Here is a 21,873-nt window from a genome sequence, read left to right as displayed (position 1 = left end):
CCTAAATCGATCGCTCATCCAAAGATGGAAAAAGGAACAGTTGAAAAGAGAGTGAGTGAAGAAACTAGTACCTCGATGCTAAATTAACACAATCACAGCCCTTTATATGGAGGTGGGCGGTGTAACTGAAGTAGTAACTTTATATCAGCACACTGGGCACACAGATAATAATAATGATATTGTGCGTGTGAAAGAGGGTTTTTTGGAAAACGTTGTCCAATCAGAGATCGAAAGAGAGGAGGGGGGGAATGATGAAGTATGAGGAAGAATATAACGAAGCAGCACAAGTACAATGATTAGGAGGCCATGTATATGGACGCTAACAATGACACAACAAAACAACAATGTACCTCTTTCTTTCTCTGTCTAGCTAGCTAGTATGTCCAAGGAATATCCCAGGTAAACCTGCCAACAGAATCAGTAGTGTACGTCAATGAACTCAATATTTTGTGTGTGTATGTGTGTGGTTCAAGCTCATGCCTGCACTCTCTCTCTGCGTACTTCTCAAATCAAGATACGTACAGTTCTTCCAAGATTTTTATTTCCTGGTTTCCATGTGTATCTGCAAAGTAAAACAACTGCAAGAACAGAAACAAAAGAATTCGCCATCAAGCTTTTCGAGGCCTATATATAGTAGTTACAACATCGCTTCAATTTGATGACAAATACCGTGGATGGCATCTAGGAAAAATGCATGAGAATAACAAGTACCGGGAGAGCTATTTACACACACGAGCTTTAAGTCTGTAATTATATATATGAAACGACTTCAGGTAGCTTTCACACTTGAAAGGAGGAGGGGAAATGACACGGCGTGCCAGTCAATTTAAGAAGGCAAACACATACACATTCACAAATATATATATATATATATATATATATCTCTCAGCATGTACACATATATGTCAAGCTTCTGTTAAGGGGAGTAGCTTCTGCTGGCCGCATGCTGCCTGTCCGCTGCTTGAAGTGACGCCGTTTTATAGCTGATTTCCTTCTTTTCTTCCTCACATTCCCATAGGTGAGGCTGTGCTAAGAGAGAGAATGAGAGAGGAGACTGTTCTAATTTTTGGGAAGTTGGTCTTAGTTGAGATCCCCCAAAAGGAATAAAAAAAAATCTTTACAAAATACTACTAAATAAAAATTAATAGAAATATTTTAAGGGGCTGGATGGAACTTAACTCTTAATCTTTTACTAATTTTTATTTAGAAATATAAAAAAATTGTGTATCTACAAAATCATTTTATTTATTTTAATTTTTCTTTCATTTAATTTTATTTTCTTTTTAAAATCATTTCTATTGATTTTATTTAGTAGTGTTTTGTAAATATTTTTTCATTCCTTTCGAGTGGATCCCAATTACAATCAACTTTCCAAAAATTAAAACAGTCTCCTCATCCCATTCTCTCTCTCTTGGCGCCACTTCACCCATGGAAATGTAAGAAAGAAAAGAAGGAAATCAACTACAAAACGGCATCACTTCGGCAGCGGACCAAACACGCAGTGGAGAGAAGCCACTCCTGTATGTTAAGAAGGCAAATGCATTTCTGCTTTCTCTTTGGCTCTACGTGTGCAAGATTACAGACACAACAAGCAGCACACAATAATATCACCAGGAAGATACACGCTTCTTTCAAGTCAAATACATCGTTTTCAAGTCACGTTAGGATTTGGGGACTACTAGATATACAGTAGGATCAAGAGTCAAAAGAGTAATTGATTAAACTAGCTCTTTGGATAGTGCTGAGTGTATCTGCGTTGAAGTTCACGTGTACTGATCCCTACATGATCCCACTTGATTATGTAATGCTTGCCCCATTCATTCCTCTAATCATCAAATATCAGCATCCACATAAAATCTAAAGTCTTCAAGGGCAAAAAAAAAAAAATATCGTATTCAAGAATGAATGTTCCCAGGCCACCTAATTTTTCAGCACACGTCACCTAATTAAGTGCCTTAATTTATGATCATCCCATATTGTTATGGTTAAAAGAACACGAAGTTTAAATTATAATTAATTGGCTGTGTCACAGTTCTTTCAACATACTGGAAGGATGCAAACAATACAGATAAACTGAGATATATAATAATGCCAAAGGGCTTAATTAGCTCAATCAGTAATATAATGTTCGACAAAAAAAAAAATCAGTAATATAATCCCTCGGTAAATATTCTCGTACTCTAGCTATTATTAATGTGGACTCGATTTTTATGAGCACTCTAGAATTTCAATCTTAAGTACACTAAGTCGATGTAAAGGAATATGCTTTTCTGATAGAGGGATCTAAGATGAACAAAGTTTATCAGAAACTAAAAATATACAGAGGGAATACTGCAGATTTATGAACTGTACATGGTTTCAAGTTTCAACACTGTGAATTATAAGATAAACAAATTCCAGCATATAGATTCTTTGGATTCCTTAGAGAGCTCTATGTTCAAGATGTCGGCTGTGCTCTTGCATTAATTAACGACAGCAGCAACAAAGGACATATATATGCAGCTCAACAGTCATTACAACTAATAAAAGGCATATCATGCATTAAGAACTAGTATATCTTAAAGTATATATAGTTTTTAAGTATTTATTCATCAAAATCTTCCATAAAAATTCAGTTGAAGTGGGTTTTTTTTTCCTTTTTTTAAGTTATATTATAATGTAAATGATTGAATTACTATTGAAGAAGGGGGCACAAATTTTTGGTTGGGGGGGGGGGGGAGAAATATGTATCATTTAATTAAACATGCCAAGTGAATAGGCGAATTCTAGAACGGGACCCCGCGATATCTGACTCAATTCTCACAGAATCGCAGGGCGAGGAAGCTGGTATAGTAGGGGCCGGCCGGGCCGGACCCGGCAATCACTCTCCATGAGACAAAGGAAGTGTGTTCTAAAACCTGACAGTGATGCATTTAATTGATTAAGTTCATCTACAACCAATTACCTGTAAGTCAAAATGGTCCCCAATCCAATGCCATCCTAGGCTTACTTTCGGTACACTATTAGCATTATGCATGACATTGTTGCGTCATAATTTCTTCTAGAGAAAATATATCAGTGACAATATATTTTGAATTTGAGTCCAAATAAATAGTTCCGCGTTAAAAAGAAAAGAAATATATAAACAATAATTCATAAATATAATATATTTTGAACTTTTATGGTAACATGGTTATTAAATTCATATCGCATACCTCTTCTTAGAACCTAATAATGACGATTTTTCTTGCATATCATCTCAAAAGTCAAAACTCTTTCCCATCTTTAACATCTAACAATAGATATTAGAGCTACACATTCCTATTCTTGTAAACCCCACCTCATTATTGACAATCAGTAGTTGAGTGTGAAATGTGCCAAATCCCACGTCTGAGAACCATTAGTCCCACGGAGAGATTTATGTTCTTTAAGTCCACTGAAAATGTTGAACATGCCTTCTTCCTAAAAAGAAAAGGGCCACACCAGTGACGAAGTGTTATAAATTCCCCCCCTTGATCTGTGCCTGAGCAACTTCAACATCCACCACCACCCCCCCCCAAAAAAAAAAAAAAAACCCTCTTTCGTTTGGCCGCGCTCCTCTAAATTTCTTCTATTCCCCGCCTCCAAATACAGCATTCAATCCCCTCATTAGCCCCTATCCTGCTGAGCAAACTTCAGAGAAAATATGGGGTCATTGCCTTCTGATTGTTTTGAACGTAGCAAGTTCTTATTTTTTATAGTCTTCTTAGTTGTGAGCCTGAACTGTTTACCAATTAAAGCTAACCAATGCAGAAATAACTCTGTTGCTACCCCAAGAATTCCTGCCTATGATATTCTTTTGTCATTGCAAACACTAGCTCTTGATGGTTACTTCAGTTTGGAAGACAATGAACATGCAGCCAAAGACTTTGGTAACATATATCATTGTCCACCTCTGGCAATTCTGCATCCAAAAGCAGTTTCAGACATCTCACGCACAATAAAGCATATTTTTGAAACGGATTCTACTTCAGAACTAAAGATTGCAGCCAGAGGCCACGGTCACTCTCTTCAAGGTCAGGCACAAGCATATCAAGGCCTAGTTGTGAACATGGAGTCGCTGGAGGGACCGGAAATGACTGTTCATGGTGGAGAATTTCCTTACGTGGATGTTTCGGCCGGTGAGTTATGGATAAACATTCTGCATGAGACCCTTAAGCACGGGCTGGCACCTAAATCTTGGACAGATTATCTTCATCTTACTGTTGGGGGAACTCTATCAAATGCTGGAATAAACGGACAAGCCTTCAGGCATGGACCCCAGATCGATAACATCTTCCAGCTGGAAGTAGTCACAGGTATTATTGATCAAGCAAAATCTATTATCCTTCCCCCACTAAATAGGATTTTATATAGTATGGTTCTGGACAAATCTTGGAGCATATCAGAAATCACATGAGGATATTATTTTAGTAGCTTAATGACAACAGGAACATATTTGAAGTGAGAAACTTCGTTCAACATACTGAGCAAATGTTTTCGCGTGACAATCCCTTTGAACGTTTACCACTAATCTGGTACGCAAAACATATTTGTTGTAGGAAAAGGAGACGTGCTTACCTGCTCAGAGAACCAGAATGCCGACCTTTTTTACGGTGTTCTTGGTGGACTTGGTCAATTTGGAATCATAACCAGGGCTAGAATTTCTCTTGAACCAGCGCCAATGAAGGTAACTGTACATTCATGTTTTCAGATATTAGTACAAATTCACTCCTAGCAAATGTCTTACTTGTGACATGATCATCGACTTTCTGCCAGGTGAAATGGATTAGGGTGTTGTACTCAGAATTCTCAATATTTGCAAGGGATCAAGAGTACTTGATATCGCTAGAAAATACATTTGATTATGTTGAAGGATTCGTAATCATAAACAGAACGGGCATTCTTAATAACTGGAGGTCATCCTTTAATCCCAAAGACCCACTTCAAGCCAGCCAATTCAATTCAGATGGGAGGACCTTCTACAGTCTTGAGGTGGCAAAATACTTCAACCCAGACGAAACTGAAGCCATGAATCAGGTTAGGAATTCTGTAGCTAGGTCGTTAACCTTAGCAAATTGCTAGTAACCAGAGAGTCTTCACTGAGAATTCGGTGGTTCTATCTCATTTATACCTCTTGAAATGCAGGAAGTTGACCGACTGTTATCAGAGCTGAGCTATATTCCATCGACACTTTTCCTATCAGAAGTGTCTTACGTGGATTTCCAGGACAGAGTGCATGCTTCTGAGATGAAGCTGAGAGCCAAGGGCTTGTGGGAAGTTCCCCATCCTTGGCTCAATCTTATGATCCCAAGAAGCGGAATCCATGAGTTTGCACATGAGGTGTTTGAGAAAATTCTTGGGGAAACAAGCAACGGTCCCATACTCATATACCCCGTCAATCAATCAAGGTACTATTATCTTGTCAACCCTTAACGGAACCAATCATGGTCCACCTTAAAGCTAGCAAATGATAATCGTAACCTTTTCTCTCGTAATAGGTGGAACAATAGAACGTCTTTGGTCACACCAGAGGAAGATGTTTTCTACCTGGTGGCATTTCTTTCTTCGGCCGTACCATTTTCGACAGGGAAAGATAGCTTAGACTACATTCAAAGGCGAAATGAAAGGATCATAGAGTTCTGCGAGCGTGCTCAGCTAGGAGTGAAGCAATATCTTGCACATCACAGGACACAAGAAGAATGGGAAGGCCACTTTGGGACAAGATGGCAAGTGATGAGACGAAGAAAATCAGAGTATGACCCATTGGCAATTCTTGCCCCTGGCCACAGAATCTTTCAAAAGCCAATGTCCACCACCTTTTGACTATTATGTTTGTGAATTATTGGCAATTAATGAATTATATGCATTTTCGGCTTTCAGTAACTGTGAGCACGACCACTGTTGCTTCTTCCTTTTGCGATGATTCAATTATTTCGTGCAGCTTATTTATAACGGAAGAACTATTCCAGAAAAATAATGGTAAAGCAAGAAAAAATTAGCTGAGCCTCCTATATAATGGCCAATGAAAAAAAGGAGGAAGCTTGTTATGTGGATATTCTATTTTCGTTCTCTTGCATATTTAGTTTGAACCTGAAATTTTTTTTTTTAAAAAAAAAACGAAGACCTCAATACAAATTCTTGAATCCGGTCAAAAAAAAAAAAATACAAATTCTTGAAATCCAAGGAAATAAATATCTTAGCATCTCCCATCATTTCAGAAGCAGCAATTGTAATTTTCGATTAAGAAACCTTCCGACTCTCAAATTGCGATTTTAACTAGTCTGGGAGAATAGATCCTTTGGTAGCTGCAGTCCAACTAAGGAAGCAGGTTATTCTGCTTACTTCATAAATGAGGTGCATCTGAAGCTTCGCCCTTTGTTTGGCTCGAATAAGATGAAAAGAAAGAAAAATAAAAAAAAATAATGAACTTAAAAAAATAAAAACAAAATTTTAAGGGTTAATACAATTTTTAATCCTTGAAATTTGCTTTTATTTTAATTTTGGTTCCTGAAATTTCAAAATATAGATTCTGGTCCCTCAAGTTTCATTTTATTTAAAATATTAGTCCCTATAATTCAATAAAAACCTAGATTATTTTGCCTTTTACGGAACTAAAACCAAAATGAAAGCAAATTTAAGAAACCAAAGATTATATTAACCCAATTTTTAATTAATACTACCTTTGGTCCTTAATAGTGTATGTAAAAGCTAATTAACTAATTTGAATAGATTAAAAAAGATTTATTTAGTTATTTGTAATAAATCGGTGTTATCTTTATTAGAATACCCTTACTAATTATATATATTAGTTAAAATTACTATTTGATAGAATTTTTAACATGTGTAACTATTACAAGAACTATTGTGAAAAAAATTAGATAAATATGGGGAATAAAATAAATTGAAGTCTAATATTTAGAATTAAATTAGATGTCAAACTAACTATTATATTAACTACCCGAGGTAATACATAATATTTGCCGTGGCATGCTTAAAATTCAACAAGTCCACATTAGTTGGTAAGTTTGGAAGAACTTCAGATGAACTTACAATGCGGTTGAAGACCAAGCATTCCTCGCAGTAGAAATATACCAGGCGACGAGGCCAAATGTCAAAGTTAGTATTGCCACCTCATTTGGCTCTTCAAGTCGGTGAATTCCGATGGACGCCACGACTAGGTGGACGCCGAAAGCCAAAACCATGACAGGTGAACTTGAATGAGAATTTAACATCTTGATCTGACCTGCGATCTCCACTTCTCCTTTACGAAATTAATAAATCAGGGCCCAAAAGTAGGCTCGGAATTAACGGAGGTCATGTCCCCACTTACTAATAGCAATTAAAATATTTCATTTTCATGTTATAAAAACTAAAAAACGTAAAAACTGTCTAGATAACCCTAAAAATATTATTGAAAAACACATTTTTTACAAATCAAAACAAATTCTTCCACATGTTTACTTTGTATACCATAAAAATATTTTTAAAATTATAGTCTTGTTTCCACCTAAATACCCCTGTAATATTTTTATTGTTCGGTAAAAATTACTTCTTTTTGACTATCTGAAGAACAACAGTAATTTTCCAGTGGATACTTGAGTCTTCCTAAGATCCATCCCGGATGTCTTCCACGAACTTCAGATTGATCCGCATTTGCTTAGACGCTACCCGCATATGATTAGTAAATTTGTGACAAAAACCATAAGATTGTCTTCCTTCGCTTGTTTGCCCATAATAGTCACATGCTTGTCTCCCATAAAAATTGGTAAAATATGTAATCATCTCGCGTTGAGCCATTAAAAATTTATCGTTACGAAAAAAAACGCAGATTAGCGCTCACCCTCTTTTCTTTTCCTTTTTTTTTTGGGGGGGGGGGGGGTTGTTAGTTGAAATCACGGAGGTAAAAATAACTTACTAATACTACAAGAGCTTAGTTCCTTGGCACAGAGGCGGACGAAAAGGCCAAAACAAAGGTGAATTATCTAACATAGTTTTTACTCCTGCTCTTGACAAAGGAAGATAGGAAGCCATATGCTCCAAGTACTGTGGCCCCCCAATTGAATGCAGTTGTAAATTTAAAAAAAGTAAAAAAAAAAAAACAAAATCGAGGTATCCAATAAAAACATGAGCGTATAACCTCCACACAGCTCATGAACCATATTCATCGAGCTGCCTGTGCTTGTGCATGCTCCAGAAGTTGGCTGACCAACTTGTAAGTCCGCCCTGACACTGCCTTGGTATGGTCAATAAGTTGCTCATATCTGCGGTAGTGAATTTTCAACGAGTACGGATCAAGAATAACGAAAAAGATTACAGTCGATATGTCGGGAAAATTAGGCTAGCCAACATGGGACTTGAGATTTGATCACTTACACATTAGGATGATTGGGTTCCATGATAACACTTCCAGTTTCAGAGTCAATTTTGGCATCAAGCTTTGAGCTACGAATGAGATTCACAATCCATCTCTCAGCCTCCTCATAGTTCAAATTTAACTTCTCAGCAAGAACTCTGTCAGAAAGACCAGCAATTGGTGAAACCAGTCTTACAATTCATGCATATACTTAGTTATGGAGAGTAAAGTGATTAGAAGAGAGGCAGAGGAAAGGGGGGAAGGGGAGGGGAGAGGAAGGAGAGAAGATTGCAAAGGCATACAACTAACTGTTTCTTTCCATAAATGATTGAAAATAAGTCCGTTTGAAAAGCATAAATGGAGTTACAGAATTAGTTATCAGAAAGCAGGTTCATACCCCATGTCAATCCGTTGGTGTATTCTGCAGTATGTCTCAAAGATAAACAGCCTGGCATTTTCAAGGAACTCATCCCTCAATGGTACGGTAGAAAAGCTGCCATCTTCAACTTGTTTACCAAGGAAGGGATCATTGAGTATTACCTGGCATTATTGCAGGTGGTAAGCATGTGACAAGCTCCTTCAGTAATAATGTAGGTGTACAAAGACAAATTATAAGCAAGAAAGACGTGAAACAGCAAGTTCGTATATACTTCAACTCTAACGTCTAGCACTTAAGAAAGCGCACATAATGCTCTCAGGGGGTTATATTGGGCAGTCAGCAGAAAGTGACTTACTTCTTCACACTCCCTCATCTTCTTTTGTGCCTCATCAAAGTCATAGTTGACATAAACACAAGCCAAAAATTCGGTGATGGGATCTTTATATGAATGCTGCTCTTGCTGAATAACTTTAATGAAATCTTTGAATTGAGGCCTCCTGCGCTTGTTGACAATGAATGCTGTCGCCAAGTATCGTAAAAGATGTGGAGCACTAGTTTGAATAGCATTCAAATACCTGGAAAAGATGTATTATTTTAGATATGTCAGAATGTAAAATTGCACATATTATGCAACGAAGGAAGTAACTATCCAGCTTAATAAGGATTGGCAACGGAAATGAGATGAGTGGGATGTCTATGAACAAATGAAGACAGGTAAAGAAAGCAGGTTCAGTCCAGAAGGCATACTTGTCCTGATTAAAAAGATCAATAATCTGCGTTCTTCCATTATCATGGTTGAAAAAGATGAAGAGACTCCAATGCATCAACCATATTCTGTTTTGCACCTGATTTGCGGGTGATGCAAAGCTCTGCAATGAAAGTAAGCAAAGATAAGCCTATGCTTACTTAGATAACTTCAAATTTTCAATCAATAAATATATTTCCCGATGGCACTATTCAAACATCAAACAAACCTTTGAATCAATTATTTCCTTCAAACGGTTCAGCTCTTCAAGAGCAATGTCCCAGTTTTGCATCAATATCTCAGCTGCAAGCTTCCCCCATAAAGCACTCAGACTCCGTTCACTATTTGTGCATAAAGCCCTGTACTGATAGAGATAGTCAGCAGCACCAGAGTAGTTTCCACACTCAAACTGAAATTTAGCATATTGATACAATGCTTCTATTTGCTCAGGACCAATCTGTTAAAAAGATATCATTTCAAGAGTCACAACTCGATCAAGCAATTTAAACAATCAGCATCCCAAGTAGGAGGAGCAAAATAAGCAGCAGCGATGTCAAAATACATTATCAAAACGTTATTATATTGGATTCTCAGTTGGAAGTGGAAGCATACTAAAACAAACATGTAAGCTTGCCATGACACCTTCAGGGAAAAAAGCAGTTCAATATCGCCTAGGTATGCATATGCAATTAAGCATCGAAGCAAAATCTGACGGGCTTTCCGGGAAAAACGCCCTTCTATGAATTGATCGATACAATTTATTTAGGTCCCAAGCAAGAGACATGTGACAAAGCTTCTATGAAACCATGCCACCACCCATTATACAGAAACATTTTGAATACGTGCATATTCTCGTCATCCAACTGCCAATATTTGCAAAATGCCTTAAACCCGGTCAGCAAATTACTAACAAAAATTTTAGGAACACGCCAACGACTCCATGAAATTGGTTAGCAATCCGCCAACGAACACAACTATTCAACAATAGGGGAAAGTGTGAGGTGGAAAGATTCTTCAAATAGAGATCAAGTGTCTAGGTCCAAATTCAATTCCTAGGCTGGCCATATTATCTAGAAGCAAAATCATAACTCGATTCCCAAAATCACAAATAAAAGGAAGTTAATAAACCTGGTATCTGTCGTTGAGCATCTGAAGATTATACTGCTTGTCGGCCTTCAAATCCTGAACGGCACTGGCGTTCTGCAGAAAGGCAACAAGCGGTGCGGCAGCCTCCTCCTGTGCCTTGAGCCTGGCCACCACCTCGGCCCTCATATCCACCATCTCTGACGAAAAATACCCAATCTGCCGTCAGATTATAGCAAAAATCAAAACAAACACCAGAGCACAAGGAAAAGTAAGTACCTTGGGGTACATCCTCGGTATGGTAGAGGCTCTTGTGGATGTCCATAGCATAGTCGACCATGTTGGTCTTGTTAAGGAGCTCGATCTTGGCCTTGAGAATCTGGTCATTCTCGTATAGCTGCCGCTCCTGAAGGAACTCGAGAAGAGGGAAAACGAGATGCCTATCCAAGTGCGGCGAGATCCGAGGGGTTAGGTCGTAATTCGCCATTGACAACAGGAGAGTCTCCGCAAGGAAGTCCTAAACCCTAGCCGGAGAGATACTATGATAAGTAGTGCTGGTAATGCGACCCGACGGTATGAGGAACAGGTGCGGATTCACATGACCCGAGCCGCCAACACCCTTTTTTTTTTTTTGGGCCTTTTATCACCCAAAAAACAACCATTATCCTTTTATAATACTCGTTGGCGAAAAAATATAATACTCATTGGCATTAAAAAAATCCTTTTATAATACTCAATTTTTTGTTTATCATTGAAAATTTAGTACGAGTATTTTTATATGAAACCTTTCGTAGTTATGTTATTTCAAAATTAGACAGCAAAGATGTAGTATTTTCTCTTTTAAAAATTCAATAAAAATAAAAATAAGATTTCAACTCTACCTATAATCTTAGACTTTCTTAGCATACTATTGCTTCAAAAAAAATCCCCCCTACAATGATTTTTTTATTGTGTATTTGAATTATTCTATAAATATAATTGTGGATGTATTATATTGATGTAATATTAACTCAATCTTATTAGAGATATTGTTGGATAGTAAACATGAGAACCTTTTTCAACAATAGTTGGAATATTGATTCACTGCGTTAGTTAGGAAGAACTGACTCATTTAATTAGACTCAGCTTTCATTAATAAGATATTTATTTATTTATTTTATTACTGTTCTTTTTTTTTTTTAGTACAAAAATTTTAAGTAGCAGTTCGGACTTAACCCAAACTCAAGACCCGGACACCCGGTGATATCAATGTTGTGTCATTGATATACCAGCCCCATGGCGTGGCCCAAGAATTTAACTACCAATCTCAGTAATCCACTTACCCCAACTCGAAGCCCAGCGTCTTTGACGGGCCGGCTCCATGAGCATGCAGTCCAGACACCAAGTTTTTTTTCCCATTTTTTATTTCCGTTTAGAAAGATATACTGAACCCTGTACCTACTTAAAAAATTAAAGCAGCGGAGGCAATGCAGCCCTGTATTGCGTGTGTCTGTTTCAATAAGGTGACTTGTCTTAAGTACATCTTTATCCTCTAAATAAAATCACAGAAATATTCATAGGCTTTTAAAAAAAAAAAAAAGGGGGGGTGCCGAGGTTGTTCTCGCCTGATCCCCTTAACATCAATAACACATTAGACATTACTGCACGCTCCCAGCCTAAGTAAAAATTAATTAGTACTATTTTTAATTTTTAATATAAGAGTTAATTTAATATTTAATTTGGTTTTAAATATAAAACCATAATTCATTTCGTCTCTCGTGCTTAACTATTTTTTAAGATATTTATTATAGTAATTGTACATGTTAAAGGCTTCATCAGATAATAATTCTGACTAATACGGGTGATTATGAATTATATTTTAGAGAAAATAGCACATATTTATTCTAAATATCTAACTTAACTAATTTTTTTAGTTTACTCAAATTAGTCAACTAGCTCTTATATTAAGAACCGGAGGTGGAATTTCAATTTTGTTTCATGAAATTTATAACAAATTGCGCTATTTGGACCGACCCAATTTAATGTTTTTTAGTTAGTCATTTTTAAATAAAAAATATTTTTTAAAAAAAGTGAGAGTTGAGATAATATTTTTATTTTAGATTTAGATTTTATACTAATTATTTAAAAAAAAAAAAAATTTTCGGATTAGATGTGAATAGTCCAAAGAGGATGGGTTCTAGGAGCCCATTGAACACTTTCTACGCAGGTAGATGAAGGGACCCCATGTTCAGATGAATTTGCCCCGTGCCAGAATAACGAGTCCATAACAATTAACAAATGGACCCTACTCGTGCATGCAACAGTTCAACGCATGCGTGCCTGTATAAAATCCGGAGGAAAATCTTGAGGTGCCATAAACCCATTAACATTTTGAGAAAAGGACAAAAAAATATTCTCAAATATGCAAAATTTCATATCAATGCTAGTAAAAAAAAAAAAAAAAGCCCAACGTCAGAGTACTAATTTGATATTTCCAGATCTTAGTAATAGATAAGCTTGCCTTTGATAAATTGATAAAAGAAAAGACAATACCAAATGCAAGTTATTCAGTCCATTTATATAAAGGTATCATTAATCGATATAGAAGAATTGTCAACACACCTAACAAGAAAACAATATGTGATTTGTTTAAGTTTCTCAATTAGTTTGTCCTGTAATAAATCTTGTTGATTACTTGTTATTAGTATATATAAAATTATTGTTAATATATTCGGAAGATTTGTCAACGATTCTAACCAATTGACAACATGTAACTTGCCTAAGTTTGCCAATTGGTTTGTTCTATTATGATTCCCTAATTACTTGTTGTCAACAAATATAAAAGTGCTGTTAATATGTTTAAAAAAGTTATCAATGTGACAAACAATTGTAATAAATTTTCTTAATTATTTGTTGTGAATACATGTAAAAGTTTTGTTAATATATTTGGAAATGTTGTAAACTTAATGCCCTGTTATGAATTTTCTATATTTTTTATAATGCATTCATATAAAGGCACTGTGAACCAATAAATATTATACGATTCAAATGATCTCTTTTAAATACAAATAATCATCAAATATTACACAGTTGTCAAAAAATTTGATAAGGAAGCAAACACCTAATTCATACATTGTTATGGCATAAATCTAGCCAACAATAACTTCACTCACTACTTGGACAAGTGCTGCCAATTTGTTATCTTTTTTTTTCTTGATCAAGCACTTTCAAAGCTTCACCTTTTTTAAATTTAATTCCAAACCCAACACACAATCACACATATATGTCAGAGTAAGATCACATTAATTTCCTTAGCTGCCCCTGTCCCATTTCCCTAATCCCTGTTTTTCTCAGCAAATCACACATTATTTGGCATCATCATTATCAAAGCAAAAAGGGCTATTCAACAGGATCTGACACGACATGTGCTTGGCATCCGGGAATCAAAGGGCTATTCTTTTTACGAGAGCACTGCAATCTTCTTTGCTTCCACCTTCGGAGACTTCGTGCATGATGTGAAAAAACCGAGAGACCTAAACCCACAAAACTTCGGTGGCATGGACATCTGCAATGGCTTCCTGATACACTTTATTAAAGCCTCAAATGCATATATCGGCCAATCCCAAGATTCCGTGGTGCTTGATTTCAAGTATTATCAGCACCCTGTTCTGGCTTTTGATTAACCTCCCGTGTTTGCCTCGTCTTTTTTAAAATTACATTCAGAGGCAAACTTGTTTTTTTGCAAACATTTGAAAATGCTAAATCAGTACTCCTGCTTTGAATGAGCTTTTTGATTTTCACCAGTACTGATCTGAAATTTTCTATATTTAAGGGTAATTTTTTTAATCTTTTTCCCTAACATTTTCCCTCAGTTTCATTGGATCAATTGGCCATTCACTCTCAACAATCAACATACATTATCACACGAGTGCGTTGCACGTAGCCCAAAAGCTTTAAACTAAAGATGAGACAGCTTCATATATATTTTTTTCTTTTAATAAAAAAGAGTTTAAGTAAATTAGGTTTTAAAAACTTGTTAGGGTCAAGACATGTCTCAATACTTAAAGAGTGTTTACAAAGATACTTACAAAATTGTTTGGTAACAATAATTTTATATGGATGACAAGATTTCAACTTATAATTTTATAAATTATACAATGAGCTAACTTGATATTTACCACTGAGCTAACTTTTACTGACTTGTAAGCTGCACAAATTGCAGTACAAAGGAAAGAACAACTCGCGCATCATACTAACCGTGGATTTTTTTTTTTTCTGACCAAAAGATTATTGGCCATAAATAGTTTCTTCCTTTATATCAGAGGATAATTAAAAAAAAAATTCCGGGCGTCACTCGTCACGCTAAGAAAGGCACAAAACGTACGTGAGAAAACAAAAGGTAGATGCTATTATTCTGTTTTTACTTTTTACTTTTAATGCCGTGACCCGTAGTTTAATTTGATCCGTCCGTCCCTGACATTTTCTTCTTCCCCTCGTCAAAAAAGGCATCATGAAATCTTTGGCCTTCTCTTTTGTTGGGCTTTACCGAACCGAAGACTTGATACCACCAGGGTTTTTTTGACAAAAGAAAATTTAAGACGGGGTTGGTTAACCATCCCAACTTATTTATTTATTCCAATTCTATTGAGTGAGAATATTTATCTTTATCTTAAATACAAAATCTTAATCTATTTTGTTTTTTAAATTTATAAATTTTTTCAAAATAAAAATATTCACATTGACTGCACATGATAAAAAGAGTTTTCATCCAACATGAATACACATTCTTTCATGAATCAGCATTCATTTATAATTAAAAAGCTAATTTAGCCAATTTTTTCAATTTATGCAAATCAATTACTTACCATTTATATATTATAGATGGCAGAAAGTATTTATCTTGGCCCCAACATCGTTATGCCATTTAACATGCCCGGATTTAATTTACTTATGAGTAAGATCTCCGTTATTTTTTGTCTAAAAGTCCCACGCCCAAAATCGTGGTTTAGGACTCTTCGGTGTACCCTGTGACGAGTAACTGAAAACTTAATTTCCGAATAATTAAGAAATTAATAGTTATAATGTTTGAGTTATTCACTAATTATTATAATTAACTGCACTTGTCTTTCCTTCCCGGGGATGCATAACGACAGTATCCCCACATCTGTTGGATTTTTTGTCTAACATGTCTTAGGCTGTTGGCCCCTTGTCTTCTCTTATGAGAATTACAATCAAACCAAAAACCATATTTATGTGATAATATATATATACAAGTAAAACAGTGATGTTAAAATATAGAATACAACATCTTATACATGTAAACATTTTCTTAAAAAAATAATAACAATATTCCCTGCCCTTAGACTTCGGCAACAGAAGTGTACGGCTGGTCAAAAGAAGCAACAGAAGTCAACGATGATGTGGAAAAATGTTACCATAAACGATAGTATGATAGACCAACAATAGTTAGTAAGTAGGTTTACAACTAATAAGGTCGTAAATTTGAATTTGAATTTGGCGTGTTCGATATGAGGAAAAAAAATAACATGGTAATATTGAGAAAATAAGAACAAAACAAATTCTCCTTGTCCGTGGCTCACGAAAAAGGAAATAGTTGCCTTGTTAAATTTCTTGTCCGTAAATAGTAGGGGCGAGAGATTTTAGGCCATGATCGCTTCCCCACAGCACCAAAGCACTAAAGAGATTCGTATACTAAATCTCTCTATATATATACATGATCCTCACAATATCTTTACCTAGTCTTCATTCATCGCACAATCAACGATAAGCATGGCCTCTCTTTCTTCCCCCGGATCGATTTTTTACGTCCTCCTTCTCATTCTGTGTTCGTCTGCTATCCTATTCGCAGATGAGACTAAGGAAGAAGTTGGTATGATCTCTCTCTCAGTACATTCTCTGTTTCTTCACGTGTACGATATTTGGTTTCAAAATAATGGCATCTTCGTTACGCGGATTCAGGATGATTTTCTCACAAAGCTTCGATTTGCGTTTTTCTTTTGTAGACAGACAAGAATTTGATCACATGACGTAGTGAACATGATTTGCTTACTAATATTTCTCTCTACTTAATTTTTGCAAGTAAACTGGTTACTTGTTCTTTTAATGCTTAAAGACGAGGCAGTGATTACGCGTGGAGAATGCCTTTCTCGTGAAATATCGTGCTGGTTCCTTTTGGTTTGTTTTATTTTGTGAATGGAATTTCATTTGGTGTTTGGACAGAGGACGAACACCCATTCCTGTACGAAGAGGAAACCGGGAAAGGACCAAAAAATTGGGGGAGTCTGAAGCCAGAATGGAAAATCTGTGGGACTGGGAAATTGCAATCTCCCATTGATCTTCTAGACGAAAGGGTCCAACTTTGTCCAGACTTGGGCAAACTCAAGAGGGACTATAAACCTGCTCCAGCTACCATCAAGAATAGGGGCCACGACATTGTGGTAGCCCCATTTTCATTCTATTTATGCAAATTCCTCCATCGACAGTAACTCTTGCACAGTTTTAGATATCTGTCATGAGGTCTTTTCAATAGAATTATGATATGTTAAAATGTGAAAATATGTTTGTGTTGTGTAAAATGTGAAAGTATGTTTGCGTTGTGTTGTTTTGCAGGTCCATTGGAAGGGATATGCAGGGCAGATTAACATAAACGGAACTTATTACAAACTAGTACAGTGCCACTGGCATACACCTTCGGAGCACACGGTGAACGAGAAAAGGTTAGTTTGGTGCACGCGATTCACCAGAACAGTCTTGTGAGGGTTCTTAGTGTTGTCACATTCACTCAAATTTGATTTTCAGGTTCAACCTGGAGCTCCATGCAGTTCATGAATCAGATGATGGAAAGTCGGCTGTTATTGGAATTTTATATGAATATGGCCGCCCTGATCCCTTGCTTTCAAAGGTTTGACGTTTCTTGTTTCGGCCCTACAAAATTTAACATGTGCAGACACAAACAGGATGCTTTTTTTTTTTTTTTTTTAAAGTATAAAGAGCAAGCGTTTAGTTCCCCTCATCAATCTCCACCTCCGCATTTAAAGGTGGAAGGTGATAAGGATACAAAAATAATCAGCCTTGTCATGCACAGGCCTAGCTAAGTAATCTGCAAAACATGATGCTTCTTTAGCTAAGTTCAAGTAATTCCTTGAACAGATTGCGTATGATCGGGTATGAGTTATTAATTTACGATTCGTTTTTTCTTTTTCTTTTTTTTTTTGAATGGCAGCTAATTCCCCACATAAAGTCCATTGGTGAAGAAGAGAGAGATTTGGGAATCTTAAACCCTGGAGTCATTAAATTTGGAAGCAGGAAGTATTATAGATACCTTGGATCTCTTACGGTTCCACCCTGCACTGAAGGCGTCGTCTGGACTATAGTGAAGAAGGTTCCCTACTTTCACACCATCCTTTAAACTACGAATGGCTTCAACTTTTAACTTTTTAATCTCTTCTGTTGTATTTATACATTGTGTTCGTCTATCACAGGTGAGGACAGTCTCTAGGGAGCAGGTGAAAGCATTGAGGGACGCTGTTAATGATGTAAGTAAATCAAGCTTGTCTCTACTTTCTTATTACTGTTAAGACTCCACTCTATCAAATTTGAAGATTAATTATTGATTTATCTTCGGAATTACTTAAAATCAAATGCTACTTAACATTCTTAAATCTTCCTTGAGCAGCTTTCTGATTTTTGTGATTTATAATTTTAGGGATTCGAGGAAAATTCAAGGCCTACGCAGGAACTTGACGGAAGACCAGTTTGGTTATATACCAAGGGACCATAAAAATATGTAAGGTAGGGAGGGAAGTGAAAACCTTGTATGGCCGTTGACGTTGTCGGATGGACAACAAATAAACCATTTTGGTATGATTTACAGCTTCCATCATTTCCAAGTTATCGTTCACTTAAATCAGAGATACAGTCGCAATTTTGGCCAGATTAAACGTACTGGAATAATAACTTTAAAATTATTTGAATTCGGGGAAAAATTGGTATCACAGGGTTGATTTATTTAGATTGAACTGGTAATGATGCCAGACGATACAGAAGGCAATTTTTACAAAAGAAAGCAGTGCTAAGATCACATCACTATCTCAGAACCTGTTTACTTACAACATTTAAACACAAGTAGTGTTAAGATCATGGAGCTTTTTTACTTACAACATTTGAACACAAAGGAAAGGAGGTACATGCAGTTTAAAAACCCAGGAACTAGCAATCGCAAAGGCAAGCCAATACTTTCTAAGCGATGAGGAATGGCAGAACAGTCAGCATAAACGACTCATACGTGAATGTTGCAGAACCAGAGTAATTGGTATCCTTCTCCTTGAATTTTTCGGTTAGTCCCTGCAAGTCACATGATTCAAAGTCAGACCCTTTTAACTTTCCAGAAACTAACAACCATTAATTGGCAGATTGTGCAGTCATTCCTTGGTTAAATGAGAGGAGTGTGATTGTTAAACATCCTGTTGTTGGAAGTTCAATTTGGTTTTAATCATTTTGGCCAAAGAAAATTTTGGTTTTAATCATGGAATTGGGTGCCATTCAATATAGAAACAAACTTCTGCATAAAACATCAAACATTATATTACTAATTGACCATTCAAGATGAATATGACCGTGTTAAAATTAAGCGTGACTTCGGAACTCACCTTAACAGTAAGACAACACCTGCATCGGCAGACAAGGGAAACGGGGAAAAATCAGTCCAAAAGGGTGCCGTATATACAAAATTTTAAAAGGATGATAAGTTAATATCCAACAAAAAAGGATAAGTAGCAAAATCATACTCAATGAAATTGTCATATTCAATAGCCTTGCTTTTTCCACCAGTTTTGTCGAACTTGGAGACAAGCAAATCCAGTACCGTCGGTGAAACAGCAAACCCCATGCTCAGTAGTGCATCCCTCAACTCGGATGAATCGATTTTGCCACTCCTGTCCTTATCAAATCTCTCAAAAATGGACTGAAATGACCAGAATTCACAATTCAGAATGTGACGAAAAGGAACACAGAAAATTTCGAATTGAGATTGACAGAGACGAAATTAGTAAATTACCCTCCAGTTCTGAAGATTGTAATATAAAGAAGTGAATTCTTTTGGTCCTGCATTAAAATGACAAGAACAGAAAGAAAATGTAAATAAATTCCAAATATCATATAAATAATATAAGGACACGTTCCAGTCAGCTCACTCCATTTTCCGGGTCGAGTTATAGCTAAGTTAGTTTCAGTTAAGGCACAAATTCCAGTATATTTTGATATCCTCATAAATAATTATCAAGTGTAAGTATTTAAGAGCTGCTCTTTTATCAACTCTCGAGTTTTAAACGTAACAAACAGCGTAGAGCAACGCGTGTACTATTCCGCTCATAATAAATGGGGGCCCGCATAAACCACTCCCATTAAAGTCAATACCAAAAGGTGGATATATCCATTCATCCGTACCTATATAATATGTTGGCAACATTTTTTTATAAACATAGGTATTTGGAGTCAAACACAATACAACAGATTATAATATAAAAGGTGGGGTTAATACAAATTTTGGTCTTTTAAGTTTATCTTAATTTTGATTTTAGTCCCCCAAATTTTAACTATAAGTTTTGATTCCTCGAGTTTTTTTATTTAAAATATTAGTTCCTATAATCTAATAAAAACTTGGACCATTTTATTTTTTGATGAACCAAAACCTATGATTTGAAATTTGTGGAACTAAAATCAAAATGAAGACAAATTTGACGACCAAAGATTATATTAAGTTTGATGATAAAAACAAGATATCTGGCGGACAAAACAAAGGATAACAAAAACAATATAAAGGGGAGACGCGTTTAGTTGACCAAACCAGATCCGCGTAATTCATGCAAGGTGGCCCAATATAATTCTAGGACCTTTTGGCCCATATATTCACAGAGGTCAAAAACAGATGACGAGCAAAACAAAATAGTCTTTTAAATTTAAAAATAAAAAAATTAATATAATCTTTAACCTTTTAAATTTATCTTTATTTTGATTTTAGTCTTTTAAATTTTAAATCATAAATTTTGATCTCAAAACAAAATAGTCTATGTTTGTATTAGACAATAGGGACCAATATTTAATAAAAAAGTTTAAGAAATTAAAGGTTATGATTTGAAATTTAAAAAGCTAAAAAAATAGCAAGGGCATGTTTTACATTTTACATGCAGTTGCATGCTGACCAAAGTAAGGACCAAACCCACCGCCACGTGTCCAGGCGGTGACCCGACGCATCCACCGGGGATCTTTTAGGTTGATTGCTGCCGAATGAAGATGACAATGCCCCGGGTCGGCGAGGCCGTGAAATTTAGCACCACATGCCGGAGAGAATTCTCTTCCGGCTTAATTTATCGGGAAATTTAATATCCCCTATCCGAATTTCACAATTCCATAATCAATTGAAAAAAAATAAAATAACAGATAAAATGTCACAGAGAGTACCAATTTTCCTGATGTTGGTGTTGGTAAAGTGATACATGAGAAGACGAACAGTCCTCAAACTGAAGCTCTGATTGTAGGAGGAAAGCGCCATCTGCAATTCCTTGTCGTCGATCAATCCACTGCCGTCTTGATCTGCAATTTGGAAGCAGGCAATCACACTGGGATCGGTGCCAGGAGGGAACGCTGACGGCACCAGCGTCGCGAAAGGGCTTGGGTACGAAGGCGCCGACGCCGGCGGGTAGCCTCCGCTGCTGCCGCCGTGGGTTTGGAAGTTATCTTTGTGGGGTTTCTGACCAGGTGGTGCGTAGGGTGCAGCGTAAGGAGCAGCAGCCGGAGCATAAGGGTTACCTTGGCCATGCGGCGGGGGGGCAGCGCCATAGGGGTTAGCGGAATAGGGTGGCGACGAGCCATATGGTTGGCCTGATGGCGGCGCACCGTAACCGTAACCGTATCCGTGACCGGGGGGCTTGTTTGGATATTCAGACATGATGAGGCGGTGATGAAATGAAAGAGCGAGGGAGACTTTGCTTATAGAGGCCGTCGACTCAGAAGTTAGGCTTTGTTTGGTTCCACGGAAGGGAGGGGAGGGGAGGTTAATTAGAGGAGGCGGAGGGGAGGAGAAGGGAAGTCATGGTTTTGTTTGGTTGGAGAGAAAAGGAGGGAAAGAGATACTCCTCCGATCCTTATTATAAGACTCAATTTGACTTTTTATTTGGTTCTAATTATAAGACCCAATCCATTTTGTCTCTTATATTTATGCATTTTTTTCCAAGATAATCCTTCTAATAATGATAGTTCTAGCCAATATACTTAATTAGCAAGGATATTTTAGGAATAACAACACTTATTTATTAT

General features: G+C 36.5%; 4 protein-coding genes across 4 annotated transcripts; 2 read left to right on the top strand and 2 right to left on the bottom strand.

Annotated features, from left to right (window-relative positions):
- The first annotated feature begins 3,559 nt into the window (after positions 1-3,559).
- LOC114724481 (cytokinin dehydrogenase 1-like) lies at positions 3,560-5,823 on the top strand. Its single transcript, XM_028910835.1, has 5 exons — positions 3,560-4,316; positions 4,560-4,687; positions 4,777-5,037; positions 5,146-5,408; positions 5,499-5,823. The coding sequence occupies exons 1-5, from the start codon at positions 3,665-3,667 to the stop codon at positions 5,821-5,823; spliced, it is 1,629 nt and encodes a 542-aa protein (XP_028766668.1). The 5' UTR covers positions 3,560-3,664.
- A 2,078-nt stretch (positions 5,824-7,901) lies between these two features.
- LOC114724454 (eukaryotic translation initiation factor 3 subunit E) lies at positions 7,902-11,076 on the bottom strand. Its single transcript, XM_028910802.1, has 8 exons — positions 10,840-11,076; positions 10,606-10,760; positions 9,707-9,934; positions 9,480-9,601; positions 9,088-9,307; positions 8,751-8,893; positions 8,374-8,511; positions 7,902-8,261 (listed from the first exon to the last, which is right to left on the bottom strand). Exons 1-8 carry the CDS (start codon positions 11,045-11,047, stop codon positions 8,162-8,164), a joined length of 1,314 nt encoding a protein of 437 aa, XP_028766635.1. The 5' UTR covers positions 11,048-11,076; the 3' UTR covers positions 7,902-8,161.
- Positions 11,077-16,329: 5,253 nt separating this feature from the next.
- LOC114724479 (alpha carbonic anhydrase 4-like) lies at positions 16,330-18,424 on the top strand. The gene is made up of 7 exons (XM_028910834.1): positions 16,330-16,429; positions 16,780-16,997; positions 17,170-17,276; positions 17,359-17,461; positions 17,783-17,941; positions 18,042-18,095; positions 18,266-18,424. Exons 1-7 carry the CDS (start codon positions 16,330-16,332, stop codon positions 18,338-18,340), a joined length of 816 nt encoding a protein of 271 aa, XP_028766667.1. The 3' UTR covers positions 18,341-18,424.
- A 109-nt stretch (positions 18,425-18,533) lies between these two features.
- On the bottom strand, positions 18,534-21,606 carry LOC114724459 (probable calcium-binding protein CML49). The gene is made up of 5 exons (XM_028910812.1): positions 21,019-21,606; positions 19,616-19,662; positions 19,347-19,522; positions 19,209-19,227; positions 18,534-18,903 (listed from the first exon to the last, which is right to left on the bottom strand). The coding sequence occupies exons 1-5, from the start codon at positions 21,503-21,505 to the stop codon at positions 18,799-18,801; spliced, it is 834 nt and encodes a 277-aa protein (XP_028766645.1). The 5' UTR covers positions 21,506-21,606; the 3' UTR covers positions 18,534-18,798.
- Positions 21,607-21,873: the final 267 nt, after the last annotated feature.

The sequence above is a fragment of the Neltuma alba genome, unplaced genomic scaffold (genome assembly GCF_004799145.2).
Source record: "Neltuma alba isolate B1F8T4 unplaced genomic scaffold, ASM479914v2 tig00012190_pilon, whole genome shotgun sequence".
NCBI classification, from domain to species: domain Eukaryota; kingdom Viridiplantae; phylum Streptophyta; class Magnoliopsida; order Fabales; family Fabaceae; genus Neltuma; species Neltuma alba.
This window is presented reverse-complemented; position numbering and strand designations above follow the sequence as displayed.